At 42.2% G+C, this 22,142-nt stretch overlaps 1 protein-coding gene across 4 annotated transcripts in view; it reads left to right on the forward strand.

Annotated features, from left to right (window-relative positions):
• Positions 1-22,142, forward strand: part of LOC140209566 (complement component receptor 1-like protein) — a 63,018-nt gene that overhangs the window by 20,709 nt on the left and 20,167 nt on the right. For 3 of the 4 annotated variants that reach the window (XM_072277839.1, XM_072277838.1, XM_072277840.1), the window contains exons 8-12: positions 3,810-3,992; positions 9,808-9,904; positions 11,752-11,825; positions 15,856-16,041; positions 21,791-21,887. In XM_072277839.1, the coding sequence (XP_072133940.1) occupies positions 3,810-3,992; positions 9,808-9,904; positions 11,752-11,825; positions 15,856-16,041; positions 21,791-21,887 (637 nt within the window). The remainder of the gene's footprint in view (positions 1-3,809; positions 3,993-9,807; positions 9,905-11,751; positions 11,826-15,855; positions 16,042-21,790; positions 21,888-22,142) is intronic. The other variant, XM_072277841.1, reaches the window with a different exon arrangement.

Raw genomic sequence — 22,142 nt, forward strand, 5'->3', positions numbered from 1 at the left:
GGACCATTAGAAAACCTTCAGGAAGGTGCCACTTAAGAAGTAATTTGAACAAGATTACATGGGATTATGGGTATGTATGGACTGTGGTTAGTTAATCACAGAGTGTAGAATAATTGGGTGGTTGTCAGGTTGTGATGCTATGACCCGTTGGTGCCTCAGGGATCAGTGCTGGCTTCAGTTATTCAGTTGATTTGAATGATGGAGCCAAGGGAAGGCAGGAGAATGGGGTTGAGCGGGATAATAAATCAGCCATGATGGAATGGAGAAGCAGACTGAATGGTGCGAATGGCCTACTTCTGCTCCTATGTCTTATGGTCTTAATTGTGCTAATGTTTGAAGGCTTGGTGAGGGTGCAAAGCTGGCTGCAGTGTGCATTTCGAGGAGGATGCAGATATATTGAGTGAATGGGTGAGGAATGTTAGATATACACTCAGTCGCCACTTTATTAGATACACCTGTACACATACTTGTTAATGCAAATATCTATTTAGCCAATCATGTGGCAGCAACTCAGTGCATAAAAGCATGCATACATGGTCAAGAGGTTCAGTTGTTAATCAGACCAAACATCAGAATGGGGAAGAAATGTGATTTAAGCGACTTTGACCATGGAATAATTGTTAGTGCTAGATGAGGTGGTTTGAGTATCTCAGAAACTGCTGATCTCCTGGAATTTTCATGCACAACAGTCTTCTGAGTTTACAGGGAATGGTATGAAACACAAAACAAAAAAAAATCCAGTGAGCTGCAGTTGTGTGGGCGAAAGCACCTGTTAATGAGAGATCAGAGGAGAAGGGCCCGACTGGTGTAAGCTGACAGGGGGGTGATAGTAAATCGAATAACCAGACGTTTCAACAGTGGTGTGCAGAAGAGCATCTCTGAATACACAACACGTTGAACCTTGAAGTGCATGGGCTACAACAGCTGAAGCAGCTACAAAGGATACCTTATAGTGTGGCAACTGAGTATGTGTTAATGACCTGGACGATGAAGCTGATGGCATTGTGGCCAAGTTTGCAGACAATACACAGAGAGGTGGAAGGGCAAGTAGTGTTGATGAAGCAGAGAGTGTGCAGAAGGACAGATTAAGGGAATGAGTAAAGTGCAGATAGAATACACTGTAGAGAAGCATATCGTCATGCACTTCAGTAGAAGGAAAAAAGGCGTAGATTATTTTCTAAATGGGGAACAATTTCAGAAATCAGAAGTGCAAAGGGACTTGGGAGTCCTCGTGTGGGAATACTTAAAGATTAACTTGTAGGTTGAGCCAGTAGTAAGGAAGGCAAATACAATCTTAGCTTTTATTTCAAGGGGACTAGAATATAAAAACAAGGGTGTAATACCGAGACATTTTAAGGCATTGGTTAGACCACATTTGGAGTATTGTGAGCGGTTTGGGGCCAAATGGCCTAATTCTGTGTTGGTCTTTTGAATCAAAAGGAGAAGTTTTATCTTTGTAAATGGTGGGAGATTGAAAGGTTTTATTATTCAGGTGAACATGGGTGGTGTCCTTGTACGTGATTCACAGAAAGTTAGCATGCAAGTCCTATTAACATTTAGTAAGGCAAATCATGTAAATCATTTAGTAAGGCCTTTCTGATAAAAGGATCTGACTGGAAGAGCAAAGATGTCTTATGGGAAATATATAGAACCAGACTGTATTCTACAACATTATATTTTGCATTCTGTTCACTATGTCAGTATGGTTCTGTATGAAATGATCTGTCTGGATGGCATACAACCAAAACCTTTCACTGTATCTTGGTACATATAACAATAATAAACCAGTTCTAACACCATGGTGCAAATTTATTTGGAATATTGTCCATGTCTTCTCTCCATAAGAGTCATGACCAACCACTCCTTGAAAGAACACCTGTCTCAGGAAGGACCTGGACCCACTGCAGTTTGTCTATCGCCACAATTTTACGCAGCCTTGGATCACCTAGAGAAAATAAATACCTATGTCAGGATGTTTATTGACTATAGATCAGCATTTAACACCATCATTCCTGCAGACCTGATCAAAAAGCTAGATAACCTAGGCCTCCTGTACCTTCCCCTGCAACTGGATCCACAACTTCCTAACTGGAAGATCACAATCGGTACAGATTGGAAATAACATCTCCACCTTGCTGATAATTAAAACTGGCCCACCTCTGGGATGTGTGCTTAGCACACTGCTCTATTCTCTGTACTCCCATGACTGTGTGGCTAGGCATAGCTCAAACAACGTCTGTAACATTGCTGATGATACAACCGTTGACAGAATTTCAGATGGTGTCGAGAGGGCGTACGGAAGTGAGATATACCATTTAGTTGAGTGGTGTCGCAGCAACGATCTTGCACTCACAATCAGCAAGACCAAAGAGCTGATTGTGGACTTCCAAAAGGGTAAGACGAGGCAACACAACCAATCCTCATAGAGGAGTCAGAAGTGGAGGGAGTGAGCAGTTTCAAGTTCCTGGGTGTCAAGATCTCTGAGAATCTCACCTGGTCCCAACATATCAATGCAGCTATAAAGAAGGCAAGACAGCGGCTATATTTCATTAGGAGCTTGAGGAGACTTGGTTTGTCAACTAAAACACTGGAAAACTTCTACGAATGTACTGTGGAGAGCATTCTGACTGGCGGCATCACCGTCTGGTATGGGGGGGAGGAGGAGCTACTGCACAAGATTGAAATAAGTTGCAGAAACTTGTAAGGTTAGTCAAGTCTATAATGGGTACCAGCCTCCGTAATATCCAAGTCACCTTCAAGGAGCGGTGCCTTAGGAAGGAGGTGTCCACCATTAAGGATCCCAACCACCCAGGACAGGCCCTCTTCACACTGTTACCATCAGGAAGGAGATACGGAAGTCTGAAGGCACACACTCAGAAATTCAAGAATAGCATCTTTTCCTCTGCCATCGGATTTCTAAATGAACATTGAAACAATGAACACTACCTCACTACTTTTTTATTTCTGTTATTTTGCACTACTGTAACTCAGTTTTTTCTCTATATTTGTCTCTCATGTATTTCATTGCACTGCTGTGTAAAGTTAATAAATTTCACGACATGCTGGTGAAATTAAATCTGATTCTGAATCTGAATTAAGGAAGGATGTATTTGTGGCAGAGGGAGCGTAACAAAGGATATCAGATTGATTCCAATTTTGTCCTGTTAGCAGGCAGGAAGTAGATGGCCTTTTCCCTCCCAAGCTTAGTAGAATGTCAGGTGATTTCATTCAAACATACAAATCCTTCTTATTTTTAAAGGACTGTGTATGTCTGGCCGATCTAGAGCTGCCCCAAATTAGGGGGACTGCAATTCAGGACAGGTGATGGAGCTTGGTGAGTCGACAACCCTCTGCAGCCTCTTGCAATCCTGTGCATTGGAGCCTCCATACTAGGCTATGATGCAACCTGTCAGAATGCTCTGTACCATGCATCTGTAGAAATTTGCTAGTCTTTGGTGACATGCCAAATCTTAAGGGTCATTTTAGGAATCAGGATATAGGGTAGTGTAAGAAAGTGTCCCTGAGGTAAAATATGATCAGTGATCCTACTGAACAGTTTAGCAGGCACTAAGAACTGAAACATCTACTCCTGCTCCTGGTCCTAATATTCTAAACATGGAAACCAATGCTTTCAATTTTCCAGAGGTTCATCTCTACATTTCTTGCTACTAAAAATTAATTTGATTTTTCCCTTTCTCAGTTCTGATGAAAGGCCCTAGCCTTGAAGCATTAACTCTTTCTCCCTCTATGATGCTGCCTGACCTGCAGTGTTATGTGCTGGAGATTGATACTTTGATTTGTTTTGGTAGCTGTTCAATGTCATCATCCTGAGCAGATAGCAGATGGCCAGATAGAGGCAGGATTCGGTCTGACGTACTCATATGGGGAGACTATCAGCTATAGCTGCGTTGAAGGCTTTCAGATGGTCGGCAAGAGTGTGATAGAATGTAGAGAAAACAATACGTTTGTACCAGAACCTCCCTCCTGCACACGTGAGTATGCATTTTATTTACTTATTGAGATACAGCAGGGAATAAGCTCTTCCGAGCTGCCCAGCAATTCCCCAATTTAACCCTCACCTAATCACAGGACAATTTGTAGTGACCAATTAATCTACCAACTGGTACATATCTTGGACTGTGGGAGGAAACTGGAGCACCTGGAGGAAGCCCATGCGGTTATCTGGAGAATGTACAAACTCCTTACAGGCAGTGATGGGAATTGTACTCTGAGTTGTATGTACTGTAACACATGCTAACCACCATGTTACTGTGTGAATAAAGATTAATGCATTCAATTTATTTTCAAATCTGTTGAAATCATAAATGTCCGAAGTCTATTTTCCATGTGCCTTCGATCTGCTTATGTTTTGCTGTTCTTCATTTTGAAAGGTAAAATATGACATCTGGATAATTGTTAGGTTTGTATTGACTTTCTCTAAGGCTCCCATCCAGAAATAGAAGTTGAATGTCTGGGTGTAATTTTGCCCCCTCTAATATGTGTAGGTGATGGTGTTCCCATCGAGGTTCTGTCTTAAAACTTTTTTACAGAGGTAAAAAGTTTGAGGAGTTAAGTTTAAGAAGTTCCTTTGTCCCAAAATATCCACACCAGCCATCAAGTACCCATCTATTTGAATCCCATTTACCACTTGGTATGTAGCTTACTTGGCGATTGAAGTGCTCATCCAAATGTTTCTTAAATTTTGTGAGACTATCTGCTTTCACTTCCACCTCAGGCACTGTGTTCGCATTTCAACCCCTTTCTGGATGAAAATATTCTTCTCAGGTCCAATCTAAACCTCTTATTCCTCATTTAAACCATATCCTCTGGTCTTAAAAACCTCTGCTCTGGGGAGAAATTTCGTACAGTCTAAAATAAAAATGAAAATACTTGTAATACTCAGAAGGCCTGACTATACCTGTGGAAGGACGATGTTTCAGGTCATTACATTAGATTACCAGCATTTATTAACAATAATAATAACCGAGAGGTTGGTCATGACTAGACTGAACTCCTGCCTCAGCAAGGACCCGGACCCATTGCAATTTGCCTATCACCACAATATGTCAACAACAGAGGCAGTCTCAATAGCTCTTAAAGATGGCTTTAGACCACCTGGACAACACAAGCACCTATGTCAGGATGCTGTTCATCGACTATAGCTCAGCATTTAATACCATCATTCCCACAGTCCTGATTGAGAAGTTACAGAGCCTGGCCCTCTGTACCTCCCTCTGCAATTGGATCCTCAACTTCCTAACCAGGAGACCACAATCAGTGTGATTTCGTGATAACATCTCCTCACTGACGATCAACACTGGTGCACCTCAGGAGTATGTGCTTAGCCCACTGCTCTACTCTCTGTATATACCCATGACTGTGTGGCTAGGCATAGGTAAAATACCATCGATAAATTTGCTGATGATACAACCATTGTTGGCAGAACCTCAGATGGTGACAAGAGGGCGTACAGGAGTGAGATATGTCAATTAGTGGACTGGTGTTGCAGCAACAACCTGGCACTCAACGTCAGTAAGACAAAAGAGCTGATTGTGGACATCAGGAAGGGTAAGACGAAGGAATGCATACCAATCCTCATAGAGGGATCAGAAGTGGAGAGAGTGAGCAGTTTCAAGTTCCTGGGTGTCAAGATCTTTGAGGATTTAACTTGGTCTCAACATATCGATGCAGTTATAAAGAAAGCAAGACAGCAGCTATACTTCATTAGAGAGTTTAAAGAGATTTGGTATGTCAAGAAAAACACTGAAAAACTTCTATAGATGTACCATGGAGAGCATTCTGACAGGCTGCATCACTGTCTGGTATGGGGAGGCTACTGCACAGGACCGAAAGAAGCCGCAGAAGGGCGTAAATTTAGTCGGCTCCATCTTGGGTACTAGCCTACAAAGTACCAAGGACATCTTCAAAAAGTGGTGTCTCAGGCAGCGTCCATTACTAAGGATGTCCAGCACCCAGGGCACGCCCTTTTCTCACTGTTACCATTAGGTAAGAGGTACAGAAGCCTGAAGGCACACACTCAGTGATTCAGGAACAGCTTCTTCTACTCTGCCATCTGATTGCTAAATGGACATTGAACTCTTGAATACTACCTCACTTTTTTACTATATATTATTTCTGCTTTTTTGCACGATTTTTAATCTATACAATATTTGTATACTGTAGTCAATTTATTTATTTTTCTTCTATACTATGTATTATATTGAACTGCTGCTGCTAAGTCAACAAATTTCACGTCACATGCTGGTGATAATAAACCTAATTCTGGTAATAATAATAAGTACTTTATTGATCCAGAGTGGGAAATTCTTTTGATACAGCAGCAACATTTAAAAAAACATCTAGCAGTGTGCAGACTTCATAATAAAGTACAGAATAATAATAGACACAATAATAATGTACCAATGTGCAATAATAATGTACAAAATAATAGAGACTTTTGTACTATAATCTGTATTCTCTTGTTGCACAGAGATGAACTGTTGTGTATGCTTATTACATTTGGTTGGAAAGATTTTCTGACAGAATTAGTCTGCTCGAAAAGGTGCTCTGTTGCTTATTTTGTAGGTCATGGAGAGGATGTACCAGATTGTCCATAATGGATAACAGCTTTTATAGTTTATAGAACTATAGTTTATAGTTCTATTAACTTTTATAGTTTATAGTTCTATTAACTTTTAATTTTCTTATTATCTATCCTTGACCTCTTATGATTTTGTACGTCTATTTTTCCCTTTTCAGTTTCCTCTACCCCCCACAAAAAATCAATCCCAGATTATCCACTAGGTGCTCATCACTGAAATGTTCCATCTTGAGCAACATCCTCGTGGATTGCCTCTGCACCTTCAAAATTCAACGTAAATTTATTATCGAGGTATGTATATCGTATACAATCTTGAGATTCATCTTCTTGCAGACAGTCACAAAACAAAGAAAGACAATGGAATCCACGAGAAACTACACACGACAAAAACCAACAAAGTGCATAAAAAAGAACAAATTATGCAAATAATAAAAAATAAAGAAGTAAGTGCATTCACATGCTTCCCAAGTTGTTACTGTACAGTTTGTACCCACTGAAGCCTAGTGTAACCAATGGTGAAGGAGTCATGGAGAAGTACAACACAGAAACAGGCCCTTCGACACATCTAGTCCATGCCAAAACTACTTAAACTGCCTCCTCCCAACAACCTGCACTGGAACCGTAGCCCTCCAAATCCCAACTATCCATGTACCTATCCAAACTTTTCTTAAACGTTGAAATCGAGTTTGCATAGACCACTTGCGCTGGCAGCTCGTTCCACACCCACAACCCTCTGAATGAAGAAATTTCCCTTCGTGTTCCCTTTAAACTTCTACCTTTCATCCTTAACCCATGACCTCTGGTTGTAGTCCCACCCAACCTCAGTGGAAAAAGCCTGCTTGCATTTACCCAATCAATACCCCTCATAATTTTATGTACCAGTATCAAATCTCCCCTCAATCTTCTATGTTCTAAAGAATACAGTCTGAACTTATTCAATCTTTCCTTATAACTCAGGTCCTCCAGACCTGGCAACATGCTTGGAAATTTTCTCTGCACTCTTTCAACCTTGTTTACATTTTCCTGTAGGTAGGTGACCAAAACTGCACACAATACTCCAAATTAAACCTCACCAACATCTTATAAAACTTCAACATATCATCCCATCTTCAGTACTCAATACATTGATTTATAGTGGCCAATGTGCCAAAAGCTTTCTTTATGACCCTATCTACCTGTGACACCACTTTCAACAAATTATGCACCTGTATTCGCAGATCCCTTTGTTCTACACATTCCTCTGTGCCCTACCGTTCACTATGTAAGATCTACTGGTTGGTCCTACCGAAGTGCAAGTCCTCGCACATGTCTGCAATAAATTCCATCTGCCACAGTGAATATTTAATAGGGGTTCTGTTGCTTTTCCCCAGATCAATTTCTACCCCTCAGCCATCAGACTCTTGAACTGCACTCATTTGCCCTATCATTGAAATGTTCCCACAACCAGTGATCTCATTTTGAGGACTCTTTATCTCATTATCTCATTATTTATTGTTATTTATTTACATTTGTATTTGCACAGTTTGTTGTCTTCTGCACTCTGATCTTTCATTGATTCTGTTGTAGTTACTATTCTGTAGATTTGCTGAGTATGTCTGTAGGAAAATGAATCTCAGGGTTGTGTATGGTGATATATATGTATTTTGATAATAAATTTAGATAGCTAGATAGATATTTTATTGATCCCAAAGAAAATGACAGTGTCACAGTAGCATTACAAGTGCACAGATGTGAATATTAGAAGAGAGGTAGAAAGAATAAAAATAAGTTACTACAAACAGTCCAACAGGAGTGGGAGCCATCACTTCCTTGGCTATTGGTTGACTTCATTATAGAGCCTAATGGACAAGGGTAAGAATGACCTCATAGAGTGCTCTTTGGAGCAGTACAGTTGTCTTAGTCTGTTACTAAAAGTGCTCCTCTGTTCAGCCAAGGTGACATGCAGAGGGTGAGAGACATTGTCCAGAATTGCCAGGATTTTCTATAGGGTCCTTTGTTCTACCACAGCCTCCAGTGTGCCCAGTTTGATTCCTATAACAAACCCAGTCTTTCTAATCAGTTTATTGAGCCTCTTGGCATCACCCGTGTTGATGCCATTGACCCAGCACACCACCGCATAGAAGATTGTACTGGCAACAAAAGACTGGTAGAGCATCTGAAGAAGAGGCCTGTAGACTCCAAAGGACCTCAGTCCCCTCAGGAAGTAGAGGCCCTTCTCAGTCTCTGGCCCTTCTTGTACACAGCCTCTGTGTTGGTGCTCCACTCAAGTCTGTCATCCAGGGGCACCCCAGGTACTTGTAGGTCCTCACCACATCCATGTCCTCACCATCAATAGTAACAGAGAGCAGTGCAGGCTTGGTCTTCCTAAAGTCCATCATCATCTCCTTTGTCCTACTGAGCTGCAGATGATTCAGCTTGCACCATTTGACAAAGTCCTCCACCAGGGCCCTGTATTCATCCTCCTGTCCTCCCTTTATACACCCAGCTATTGCTGAGTCATCAGAGAATTTCTGCAGATGACATGACTCAGTATTGTATCTGAAGTTGATGGTAACAAGCTGTTGATGTGGTTTGGGCTTATACAGCACCAGCTAGCGACCACTATGATAAGATTTACTTTGAACATTGTTATAAAGTACACAACTTGGAGACACAGTACTAGTTCTTTACATTGATTTTGGAGGCTGGTGGTGACCATTTCTTTCAAACATGAATGGGCAGGAGAGAGGCTGACTCTGTGATATCTATCTATCTATCTATATCTATTTATTGACTGATTCATTGATTGACATACAGCGTGGAATAGGCCCTTAAAGTCATGCCACCCAGCAATCCCCCAGATGAATCCCAGCTTAATCACAGGACAAGTTACAATGACCAATTAACCAACCACTCAGTACGTCTTTGGACTGTGAGAGGAAACTAGAGCCACTGGGGGAAACCCATGCGGTCACAAGGAGAACATGCAGACTCCTTACAGGTAGTGGTGAGAATTGATCCGGGTCACTGGTACTGTAAACCAATGTGCTGACCACTGCACTACTATTGCACTGTTGAATCCTGTGTTCACTGTTAAAGTGGTGGGATATCAAAAATGTCATTGTTGTAAAACTCTTAACGATACATTCCTGTCAATTGTCTTATGAACCTATTGGAGATCCCGGTGTCTGCAGCACCTTTACTCTTTCCCCTGTTTTTCCGTGTAGTGAGGAACTGCAGTAATCCAGGAGAGATAGTGAATGGATATATTCAGGCACCAAATACAACTTTTGGAAGTAGAGCTACTTTTTCCTGTAAAACAGGGTGAGTATTTGGTGAAGCAGATATCAGGTGGGCAAACTCTGAACTCTGAACTCGGACCACTGAGCACAACCTATGGATTCACTTTCAAGGACTTTACAACTCATGTTCTCAATGTTTATTTATTTTTGGAAGGACCGTAAATGGTATGGAAGCATCCATGTCCTTGAATAGAAAATCTTACAAAAGTAGTGGATATGGCCCAATCCGTCATGGGTAAAGCCCTCCCAACCATTGAGCCCATCTGCCCAGAGCGTCATTCACCAGGGGCCCCCACCACCCACGTCATACATTCTTCTCGCTGCTGCCATCAGGACGAAGGCTCAGGAGCCTCAGGACTCACACCACCAGCTTCAGGAACAGTTATTATCCTCGGCCACCAGACTCTTGAACCAAAGGGGATAACTTCACTTAATTTCACTTGCCCCATCTCTAAAATGTTCACACAACCTATGAACTCACTTTCAAGGGCTCTTCATTTTGTGTTCTCAATATTTATTGCTTATTTATTTATAATTATTCTTTCTTTATTTTTGTATTTGCACAGTTTGTTGTCTGGCATTCTGGTTGAATGCTCAAGGTGCTGTGGTCTTTCATTGATTCTATTATGTTTGTTATTCTATTATGGATTTATTGAGTGTGCTTGCAAGAAATTGAATCCCAAAGTTGTACATGGTGACATATATGCCCTCTGATAATAAGTTTACTTTGAAATTTATTTATATATTATTAGTTTTTATTTTTATTTGCATAGCTTGACTTCCTTTGTACATTATTTGCTTGAAAATCTTTGTTTCTGTGCAGCTTTTCATTGCTTCCTTTGTATTTCCTTGCCTTACTATGAATGCCTGCAAGAAAATGAATCTCCGGGTGGTACATAGCAATATATATGCACTTTGATAATAAATGTAGTTTGAATTTGAAATTTGGAATTTATCACATCAGTCCCTATCATAACTTCAAGGGCTGAGAAATCATATTGGTCAGAATGCTTCTTTCAGCTTCCTCCTTTTGATATTTTCAATCTCTCATCGGCAAGCCGAGAGTGTCGAGTTCTAAAGGGTGCCTGGGAGCTATGCGTAATGAGACTACAGATCCCTCTCCTTAGCCACTGGCACTGGAGGGAACCAGAGGAAATGTAGGAAAACAGAGCCAGGTTAATTCAAATCATGCAGGGGCCATGACAGAGACCAGAACACAGGAGCAGAATTAGGCCATTCAGCCCATCGAACCTTCGCCACCTTTCCATCATGACTGGTTTATTTGCCCTCTCAATTTTATTCTCTTGCTTTCTCCCTATAACCTTTGATGTCCTGACTAACCAAGAACCTGTCAATCACTGTTTTATATACACCCAATGGCTCGGCCTCCACTGCCATCAGTGGCAGTGAATCCCACAGATGCACCACCCTCTGGCTGAAGAAGCTTCACTTCAGTTCTAAATGAACATCCTGTTTTCTGAGCTCTCATCCTAGACTCACACACTATTGGTAACATCCTCTTTACGTCTACTCTATCGAGACCTTTCAATATTTGGTAGGTTTCAACCCCCTCATTCTTCTAAGACTGAGAGATGACTCTTCACACATATGTGAATTGGAGCAGTGACTCATTCTACACCACTGTCCCTTTTGTTCCACAGCAACCCTCATCTGAAAAAATCTCTTCTGAGCAGTTTAACCTGCTTTAATTTGTATCTTGCTACACTTTTCCTTCACTGTACCATTGTGTTGGTTCATATTCTGAATTAAATTAACATTATGTTTTTTCTTAGCCAAGATATTGAAACACTGACATATTTGGCTCTCATTTTTATACCAGTTTATTGGTAATAACCTGTCTCTGTCCAGATATCAGCTGGTGGGGCGGAGCTACTTGTTGTGTGCTGCTGATGGATGGGATGGACAAATCCCGACATGTGAAGGTAAGGTCGGATCCTTGGAATGTTGTACAGTGAATGAGGACATTAGCAGTATTTCCTCCATGGACTGCTGAATATTTTATTTCAATACCCGTTAAGTGTGCTGATTTTTTTTGGGAATGTCCTGACGAAGGGTCTCGACCTGAAATGTCGACTGTACCTCTTCCTATAGATGCTGCCTGGCCTGCTGCGTTCACCAGCAATTTTTATGTGTGTAACAAGAAATTTTGGTTTCTTTCCCCTTTTCCAGTCCTGATGAAGGGTCTCGGCCCAGAATGTCAACTCCATACATGCTGCCTGACCTGCTGAGCTTCTCCTGCATTTTGTGTGTGTGTGTTATTCCAGACCAATTGTGTTGCTTATGTTGAAGCACCTTTAGAAGTGGCCCAGCAAGTCCTTGGTTGAAGGTTGGTTTGGGTAGAAAATGGAGTGTGTCTTGATCAGCAGTGCCCTTGTCTTAGAAAGGCAGTGACTTGCATATCAAACCAACACTGTGTGACTGCTTAACTGGTTGTTTCAATGTGGATTCTGATGAATCAGTAACCATATTCTGGCTTCAGGTGCCCACACTGCTGCAGGCAGCTTCCTTGTGCTGGAGGACACCAACAGATGTGCAGAGTGAAAATTATGACCCTGTTGCACTGTAAAAGTTTGAATAAAAATTCAGTGCAATTCTCATTGAAAAGGCATTATATTCCCTTTATGGAAACACTACCCATGAGTGATGCTGGGGGAGGGATGCCAGTGTTCAATTTTGTATCTTCATTGCTCTGTCCTCTGAATTGTGTGGTGCTAAAGATAAAGATTAGCTTTATTTGCCAGATGGACATCTAAACATCGAAACATACCGTGAAATGTGTCATTGGCGTCAACAACCAACAGAGTCCAAGGATTGTGTGTGGGCAGCTCGCAAGTGTTGCCATGCTTCTGGCACCATCCGAGCATGCCCAAAACTTGCTAACCCTTAAGACCATAGGATACTGGAGCAGAATTAGGCCACTTGGCCCATCGTGTCTGCTCCGCCATTTCATCATGGCTGATGCAATTTTCCTCTCAGCTCCAATCTCCTGCCTTCTCCTGTATCCCTTCAAGCCCTGACCAATCAAGAATCTATCAACCTCTGCCTTAAATGTACATAAAGACTTGGCCTCCACAAGCTGCCTGTAGCAACGACTTTCGCAGATTCATTACTCTCTGGCTAAAGAAATTTCTCCTCATCTCTGCAATAAAAGGACACCCCTCTATTCTGAGGGTATGTACTCTGGTCTTAGTCTCTCCCACCATAGGGAACATCCTCCCCACATCCACTCTATCAAGGCCTTTCACCATTTGATAGGTTTCAATGAGGTCACCCGTATTCTTCTGAATTCCAGTGAGTACAGGCCCAGAGCCATCAAACGCTGTTCATATGATAAGCCATTCAATCCCGCAATCATTTTCATGAAATTCCTTTGAACCCTCTCCACTTTCAGCACATCCTTTCTAAGGGGCCCAAAACTGCTCACAATACTCCAAGTGAGGCCTCAGCAGTGCTTCATAAGGTCTCAACATTACATCCTTGATTTTATATTCTAGTCCTCTTGAAATGAATGCTAACATTGCATTTGCTTTCCTCACCGCAGATTCAACCTGCAAATTAACCTTTAGGGAATCCTGCACAAGGACTCCCAAGTCTCTTTGAACCTCAGTTTTTTTTCTCATTTAGAATATGGTTAACCCTTTAATTTCTTCTACCAAAGTGCATAACCTACACTTCCCGACACTGTATTCCATCTGCCATTTCTTTGCCCATTCTACTAATCTATGTCCTTCTGTAGCCTGTCTACTTCCTCAAATTACCTGCCCTTCCATCTATCTTCATATCGTATACAAACTTTGCAACAAAGCTATCAGTTCCATCATCCAAATCATTGACATATAACATAAAAAGAATTGCTCCCAACACAGACCTCTGTGCAACACCACTAGTCACCAGCAGCCAACCGGAAAAGGCTCCCTTTATTCCCTCAGCCATTGATTTATCCATGTTAGAATCTTTCCTGCAATACCTTGGGCTCGTAGTTTGTTAAGCAGCCTTGTAAATTGTAGGCCACATCTTTACTACTGTTTGGGGATCTGTATACAATTCCTATCAAGGTCTTTTTACCTTTGCATTTTCTTAGTTCTATACAAATGATTCAACACCTTCTGAGCCTGTGTCACCTCTTCCTAATGATTTGATTTAATTTTTTACCAAACAGAGCAACACCGCTCCCCCTGCCTTCCTGCCTGTCCTTTTGATACAATGTGTATCCTTGGACATTAAGCTCCCAGCTACAATCTTCTTTCAGCCATGATTCAGTGATGCCTGCAACATCATGCATGGCAATCTGCAACTGTGCTGCAAGTTCATCTGCCTTATTCCGTATACTGCATGCATTCAAATATAACACCTTCAGTCCTGTATTCACCCTTTTTGATTTTGTCCACCTTTTACCTTGTTGACTGCAATTTTGCCCTATCAACAGCCTCTCCTCACTACACTACACACTGCCTCTGTTTGCAAACCAGCTCCCTCATCTTCTGTAATATCATACGCCTTTCCTACGATACTTCTTGCATTGAAATATATGCAGCTCAAGACACTAGTTGTACCATGTGCAACCTTTTGATTCCTAACTGTCTTGCCAACATCTGCCTCCATAACCTCTCCACCAACTGTTCTGGCACTCTGGTTCCCATCCCCCTGCAACTCTTGTTTAAATCTTACTGTGCAGCATTAGCAAACCTTCCTGCTAAGACATTAGTCCTCCTCCAGTTCAGGTGCAAACTGTCTGATCTGTACAGGTCCTACCTTCCCTGGAAGAGAGCCCAATGATCCAAAAATCTTATGTCATCCCTCCTACACCAGCTCCTTAGCCATGAATTAAATTGTAAAAAATCTTCCTAGTTCTGGCATTAGCATGTGGCATGGGTAGCAATCCTGAGATCACAACCCTGGAGGTCTTTCCCTTTAACTTAGCACCTAACTCCCTGAACTCCCTGTGCAGAACCCCATCACTTATCTATATCATTGATACCTACATGGACCATGACTTCTGGCTGTTCACCCTCCCACTTAATGCTGAGGACTTGACGCAAGATATCCCGAACTCTGGCACCTGGGATGTAACATACCACCTGGGAATCTCATTCTTGCCCACAGAACCTCTTGTCTGTTCCCCTAACTAACAAATCCTCTATCACCACAGGGTGCCTTTTCTCCCCCTGTCCCCTTTTGAGATAGAGAGGCAGACTCAGTGCTAAAGACCTGACCACTGACTTTCCTATGTTAGGTCAACCTCCCTAACAGTATCCAAAGTGATGTACCTGTTGTTGAGGGGGATGGCCACAGGGTACTATGCATTGGCTCCTTAACCCCTTTCCCTTTCCTGACTGTCACCTAGTTTTCTGTGTCCTGCAGCTTGGGTTTAATTACCTCTATATATGTCCTATCTATCACACCTTCAGCCTCTCAAATTATCCAGAGTCCAGTTCCAGCTCCAACTCCCTAACGTGGTTTATTAGAAGCTGCATCAGGACGCACTTCTCGCAGTTGTAGTCGTCAAGGGTACTGGAGGTCACTCTGCCTTCTCACATCCCGCAAGAGGAACATTCCACTATCCTGCCTAGCAACTTTACTGTCCTAACTGAGCAGATGTAAAGAAGGAAAGACAAAAAAAAACTGAACCTAGAGCTTTTCTTTGCTTTCTGTGATGACTGAAGCCACGAAGAACTAAAGCCTCAAGATCACCACTGACTCTGTCCACTCAGACGACAGCTACTGCGATGATGGCCACTGTGCTTGCCCCTGCCTGCCTTTAATTTGCCTTCCATACATCTTTGGAATGTTGGAAGAAACCAGAGCAACACACACGATCACAGGGAGAATGTACAAGCTCCTTACAGGCAGCAGGGGCAATTGAAACCTGACCCTACAGTGGCAATTCCCAAAAGATAACATTTTCATCTGGAATTCTCTTCAGAGCATTAACGATGTTTCATTTATCCTCAGCTGTCAGATGCGCTCCTCTTCCACCAATTAGCAATGGGATAGTTCCGTCACCACCCAGCGGAGAACAGTGGGAGTATGGAATAGTCGCAGTGTACTCCTGTGATGCAGGCTATTCATTACAAGGTGCAGTCAATCTCACTTGTAGTGAGACTGGAGAGTGGAACTGGACTCCTCCAATGTGTATAGGTATGCTTCTTAGTTTGAATGTTTGTTTTCTATAAACTGTTTTACAGTAATGACTGTACACTGTTCTCAATAGTGATTCTGTGTGTCCTACTTCTTTCCCTGGTGCATAAAAGTAACTCTAGACCATAGATCACAGAACGGTTCAGCACAGAAAGACCCTTTGGCCTGTGATGTACTGAACTGATTAAGCTAATGATACCCAATTACACTGATTCCTTTTGCCTACACATGGTCCAGCTCCCTTCATTCCACGTCGTAAGAGCCTCTTGAATGTTTCTGTCATATTGACCTCCACATTGCACCTTGACAGCACATTCCAGGCACCCATCACTCTCTGTGTAAAAGCGTGCCCAGCACCTCTCCTTTAGGAATGAGACTTGAGAAGATTTACCTCCTTGATTCTAGATAATGAAGTAAGGATTTTCCAAAAAGATTAGGAGTTGCATTATTTGAAAATACTTTTCAAGTACATTCCTTCACATCATCTGACAGAGGGAAAATGGCAATGAAAGTTATCTTCAAACCTCCAGCACACTGGATTTGAAGAAATACAGAAGCTGCTTTATCTGTTTGGGACACTTGACGCTGGCAAGTGATGAGGCATAAGGGAAGAACCAGATAGAATCCATCAGAGCTGGTTAGAAATAGTGGAGTGATAAAATTCAGAGGTGGTTAAGAAGCCGAAATTGGATAATCAAAGAGATCAGAGAAATTGCTGCAAATCTCTGTCAGAACAAGCCAGCCTGTTTTAAGGACATTTACCTGTAAGATTTGCTTCCAGTTAGTGAGGGGACCAGACTGGAGATTCTGTGGACGTGGACGTGAATGTGACACCTGGATGGTATGTTGCCTCCCAGGTGCCAGGGTCAGGGATGTCTCCGATCGCGTCCACAACATTTTGGAGAGGGAGGTGGAGCAGCCAGATGTGTTGGTACATATTGGTACCAATGACATAGGAAGGAAGAGCAGTAAGGTCCTGAAAAGAGAAATTAGAGAGTTATGTAGGGAGTGAGAAGCAGGACCTCCCAGGTAGTAATTTCTGGATTGCTGCCTGTGCCACATGCCATTGAGGATAGAAACAGGATTATTTGGCAGATAAATGCTTGGCTGAGGAGCTGGTGCAGGGGGCAGGACTTTAGGTTCTTGGATAATTTGGACCTCTTCTGGGGGAGGTATGACCTGTTCAAAAGTGACAGGTTGCACCTGAACCCGAGGGGGACCAATATTCTCACAGGCAGGTTTGTTTGAGCTGTTGGGGAGGGTTTAAACTAACTTGGCAGGGGTTGGGAACTGGAGTGAAGAGACTTTGGAGAGGACAAATGGTAAAAAAGTAAAGATAGCGTGCAGTCAGATTGTCAGGAAGAGCAGGGAGGTGATGAGACAGTTGCAGCCAACAGGCTGAGTATCAAATTATTAGGGATGCAGAATCAGAAAGGATAGCAAATACAGTACTCAAGGTGTTATATCTAAATGCGCATAGTACAGTATAGGAAATAAGGTGGATGATCTTGTTGCAATATTACAGATTGCTAGATATGATGTTGTGGCCATCACTGAATCGTGGCTGAAAGATTGTTGTAACCGGGAGCTGAATGTCCAAGGTTACACATTGTATCAGAGGGATAGGAAAGTAGGCAGAGTTGGGGTGTGGCTCTGCTGGTAAAGAATGGCATCAGATCAGTAGAAAAATGTGATATGGGATTGGAAGGTGTTGAATCCTTGTGGGTTGAGTTAGGAAACTGCAAGGGTAAAATGACCCTGATGGCAGTTATATACAGGCCTCCCAAAAGTGGCTGGGAGGTGGACCACAGGTTACAACAGGAAATAGAAAAGGCGAGTCAAAAGGGCAATGTTATGGTAGCCATGGGAGATTTTAACATGCAGGTCGATTGGGAAAATCAGGTTGGTAATGAATCTTAAGAGAGTGAGTTTGTTAAATGCCTAAGAGATAGTTTTTTAGAACAGTTTGTCATTGAGCCTAGTAGGGGATCAGCTATACTGGATTGGGTGGTATGTAATGAACCGGAGGCGATTAGGGAGTTTAAGGTAAAAGAATTCTTAGGAACCAGTGATCACAATCTGATTGTGTTCAACGAAATTTGATAGGGAGAAAGAAAAAGCTGGTAGCAGTATTTAAAGGAATTAAGGGAAATTACAGTGGAGTTGGCCAAAGTAAATTGGAAGGAGCTGCTGGCAGGGTGTCAGCAGAGCAGCAATTGTGTGCATTTCTGGGAAAAATGAGGAAGGTGCAGGACGTGTGTATTCCAAAAATTAAGAAGTACTCAAATGGTAAAATAGTACAACCATGGCTGACAAGGGAAGTCAAAGCTATTGTAAAAGCAAAAGAAAGGGCATACAACAAAGCAAAAATTAGTGGGAAGGTAGAGGATTGGGAAGTTTTAAAAAACCTACAGAGAGCAAGTAAAAAAGATCATTAGAAGAGAAAAGATTAAATATGAAAGCAAGCTAGAAAATAATATCAAAGTGGATAGTAAAAGTTTTTTGAAGTATGTTAAAAATAAAAGAGAAATGAGAGTGGATATAGGACTGCTAGAAAATGAGGCAGGAGAAATAATAACGGGGGACAAGGAGATGACTGATGAACTAAGTGAGTATTTTGCATCAGTCTTCACTGAGGAAGACACTAGCAGTAAGCCTGATGTTGTAGTGTGTGAAGGAAGAGAAGAGGGTACAGTTACTGTTACAGGAGAGAAAGTGCTCAAAAAGCTGAAAGACCTAAAGGTCCATAAGTCACCCGGACCAGAGGAACTGCACCCTAGAGTTCTGAAAGAGGTAGCATTAGAGATTGTGGTGGCATTAGAAATGATTTTTCAAAAATCATTGGACTCCAGGTCATATGGTGCCAGATGACTGGAAAATTGCAAATGTCACTGCACTCTTTGAGAAAGGAAAAAGGCAGCAGAAAGGAAGTTATAGACCAGTTAGCCTGACCTCAGTGGTTGGGAAGATGTTAGAGTCAATTGTTAATAATGAAGTGATGGAGTACTTGGTGACACAAGACAAGATAGCACAAAGTCAGCATGGTTTTCTTCAGGGAAAATCCTGCCCTGCAAACCTGTTGGAATTCTTTGAGGAGATTACAAGTAGAATTGATAAAGGGGATGCAGTGAATGTTGTATATTTGGACTTCCAGAAGGCCTTTGACAAGGTGCCACACATGAGGCTGTTTACCAAGTTAAGAGCCCATTGTATTACAGGAAAGTTACTAACATGGTTAGAGCATTGGTTGATTGGTAGGAGGCAGCGAGTGGGAATAAAAGGATTCTTTTCTGGTTGGCTGCCAGTGACTGGTGGTGTTCCGTAGGGTTTGGTGTTGGGATCACTTCTTTTTAAGCTGTATATAAATGATTTAGATGATGGAATAGATGTCTTTGTTGCCAAGTTTGCAGATGATACAAAGATTGGTGGAGGGGCAGGTAGTGTTGAGGAAACAGGTAGGATGCAGAAGGACTTAGACAGATTAGGAGAATGGGCAAGAAAGTGGCAAATGAAATACAATGTTGGAAAATGCATGGTCGTGCACTTTGGTAGTAGAAATAAATGTGCAGGCTACTTTATGAACGGGGAGAAAATCTAGGAATCTGTGATGCAGAGGGACTTGGGAGTCCTTATGCAGAACACCCTGAAGCTGAACTTGCAGGTTGAGTCAGTGGTGAGGAAGACAAATGCCATGTTAGCATTCATTTCAAGAGGTCCAGAATACAAGACCAAGGATGTGATGCTGAGGCTTTATTAGGCACTGGTGAGGCCTCACCTTGAGTATTGTGAATAGCTTTGGGCCCCTCATCTTAGAAGAGATGTACTGGCATTGGAAAGAGTTCAGAGGAGGTTCACAGGGATGATTCCAGGAATGAAAGGGTTATCGTACGAGGAGCGTTTGATGGCGCTGGGTCTGTACTCACTGGAATTCTGAAGGATGAGGAGGATCTCATTGAAACCTTTTGAATATTGAAAGGCCTAGACAGAGTAGATGTGGAAAGGATGTTTCTCATGGTGGGAGAGTCTAGGACAAGAAGGCACAGCCTCAGGGTAGAGGGGCACCCTTTCAAAACGGAGATGTGGAAAGATTTTATAGCTTGGTGAATTGTGGAATTTGTTGCCATATGCAGCTGTGGAGGTCAGGTTGTTGGATGTATTTAAGGCAGAGATTGATAGGTTCTTGATTGGATATGGCATCAAAGGTTATGGGGAGAAGGCTGGGAACTGGGGTTGAGGAGGGAAAAAAAGGATCAGCCACGATTGAATGGTGGAGCAGACACGATGTGCCAGATGGCCTAATTCTGCTCCTATGTCTTATGGTCTTATATATAGCCCTGAGATTTGCTTTCTTGCGGGCTTACACAGAATCAATGATAGACCGCACCCAACAGGATGAACGAACAACTAAGGTGCAAAAGACATCATATTGTGCAAATACAAAAGAAAAAGAAATAAATAAGCAATAAGTGTTGTGAACATGAGATGAAGAGTCCTTGAAGGTGAGTCCATAGGTTGTGGTAACAGTTCAGTGATAGGTCCAGTGAAGTAATCCCTTCTGGTTCAAGGGACTGATGACTGAGGGGCAGTAACTGTTCCTGAACCTGGTGGTGAGAGTCCCGAAGCTCTTGTACCTTCTTCCTGATGGCAGCAGTGAGAAGAGAGCATGTCCTGGGAGGTGAGGGGCCCTGATGATGGATGCTGCTTTTCTGCGACAGCTTTTCATGTTGTTGTGCTCAATGGTAGGGAGGGTTTTACCCATGATGGACTGGGCTGTATCCACTACTATCTGTAGGATTTTGTGTTCAAGGTCATTGATGCTTACGTACCTGGTCTGCAGGCCAATTTCACAGCTTGGGAGTTTGTACTGTGGTGAGTAAAGTTGGTTTAGGAGGTCCATGAGGTGTTCTGCATTTCACTGTGCTTCATTTCTACCAGGTTTATTATCACTGACATATGTCATGAAATTTGTTGTTTTGCGGGGGAGTAGTGCAAGATAAAATATATAAATTTTATATATGTACAGTACTGTGCTAAAGTCAGGTATATACTGTATATCTCTAAGAATTTTGCACAGTACTATATTTATCAACATGGAGCAGAGAGCAAGTTTATAAATTCGTCGGGAGCAAGGATGTTGGGAATGGCGGGGATGGAGCGCCGCAGGAGAGGTGTGGGACAGGTGACAGAGAAGGAGTGCCAGGATTGCGAGGTAGACTCAGCCAGCCCTGAGACACCAGGCAAGGTTATTTGATTCCAAACAAGTGATCATTACAGGATATCTCCCTGGTGCTTCCCACTCCCTGCCCTCTCCCTTCCCCTTTTCCCAACCATGATTCCCCTCTCCCTGCCCCCTTCTCACTCTCAGTGCACAATAGACACAATAGAGACCCATATCAGAACCAGGTTTATCATCACTCACATATGATGTGTGTGTGTAAAGAGGACATGTCCTGGGTGATGGGGGTCCTTAATGATGGATGTTACTACTTGAATGGTGTCCTCAGTGGTGGGGAGGCTAGTACTGTACCCATAATGCAGATGGCTGTGCTTACACCCTCCGAGGTTTCATTATTGCTTATTGAAAATAATTCAATGTACTTGTTACAAATTATCTCTTTAATTTGTCTAGATGGGAGATCAAATTTGGAAAATTCACAGCAAAACATTTCTGTCGATTGCATCAAAAAGCTGTTGGAGATCCTGATGTTATGCAATGCCTTTACTATTTCCCTTTTCTATCTTTGTGTAGCGAAGAACTGTGGATATCCAGGAGAGATAGTGAATGGATATTCTGTGGCAGCAAATACTACCTTTGGAAGTAGAGCCATTTTTTATTGTGAAAAAGGGTGAGTTTTTGGATAATGAAAATGAAAAAAAATGTAGACGTTAGAAATTAAACAGAAAATGTTATAAACAGCAGGTCATACAGCATCTGTGGAGAGAGAAGCAGTTATGTTTCACGTCCAAATGTAACAAAATAAAAGAGTGATCTGAAATTGAAGAGAAGATGGTGAAATGAATGAGTAAAGATTGCAAGCTTGATTTCCAGTACACTTCCTGATCTTGCACCCTCTGCTCTTTCCTCTAACCCCATCCCTTTT

The sequence above is a fragment of the Mobula birostris genome, chromosome 14 (assembly GCF_030028105.1).
Source record: "Mobula birostris isolate sMobBir1 chromosome 14, sMobBir1.hap1, whole genome shotgun sequence".
Classification (NCBI taxonomy): domain Eukaryota; kingdom Metazoa; phylum Chordata; class Chondrichthyes; order Myliobatiformes; family Myliobatidae; genus Mobula; species Mobula birostris.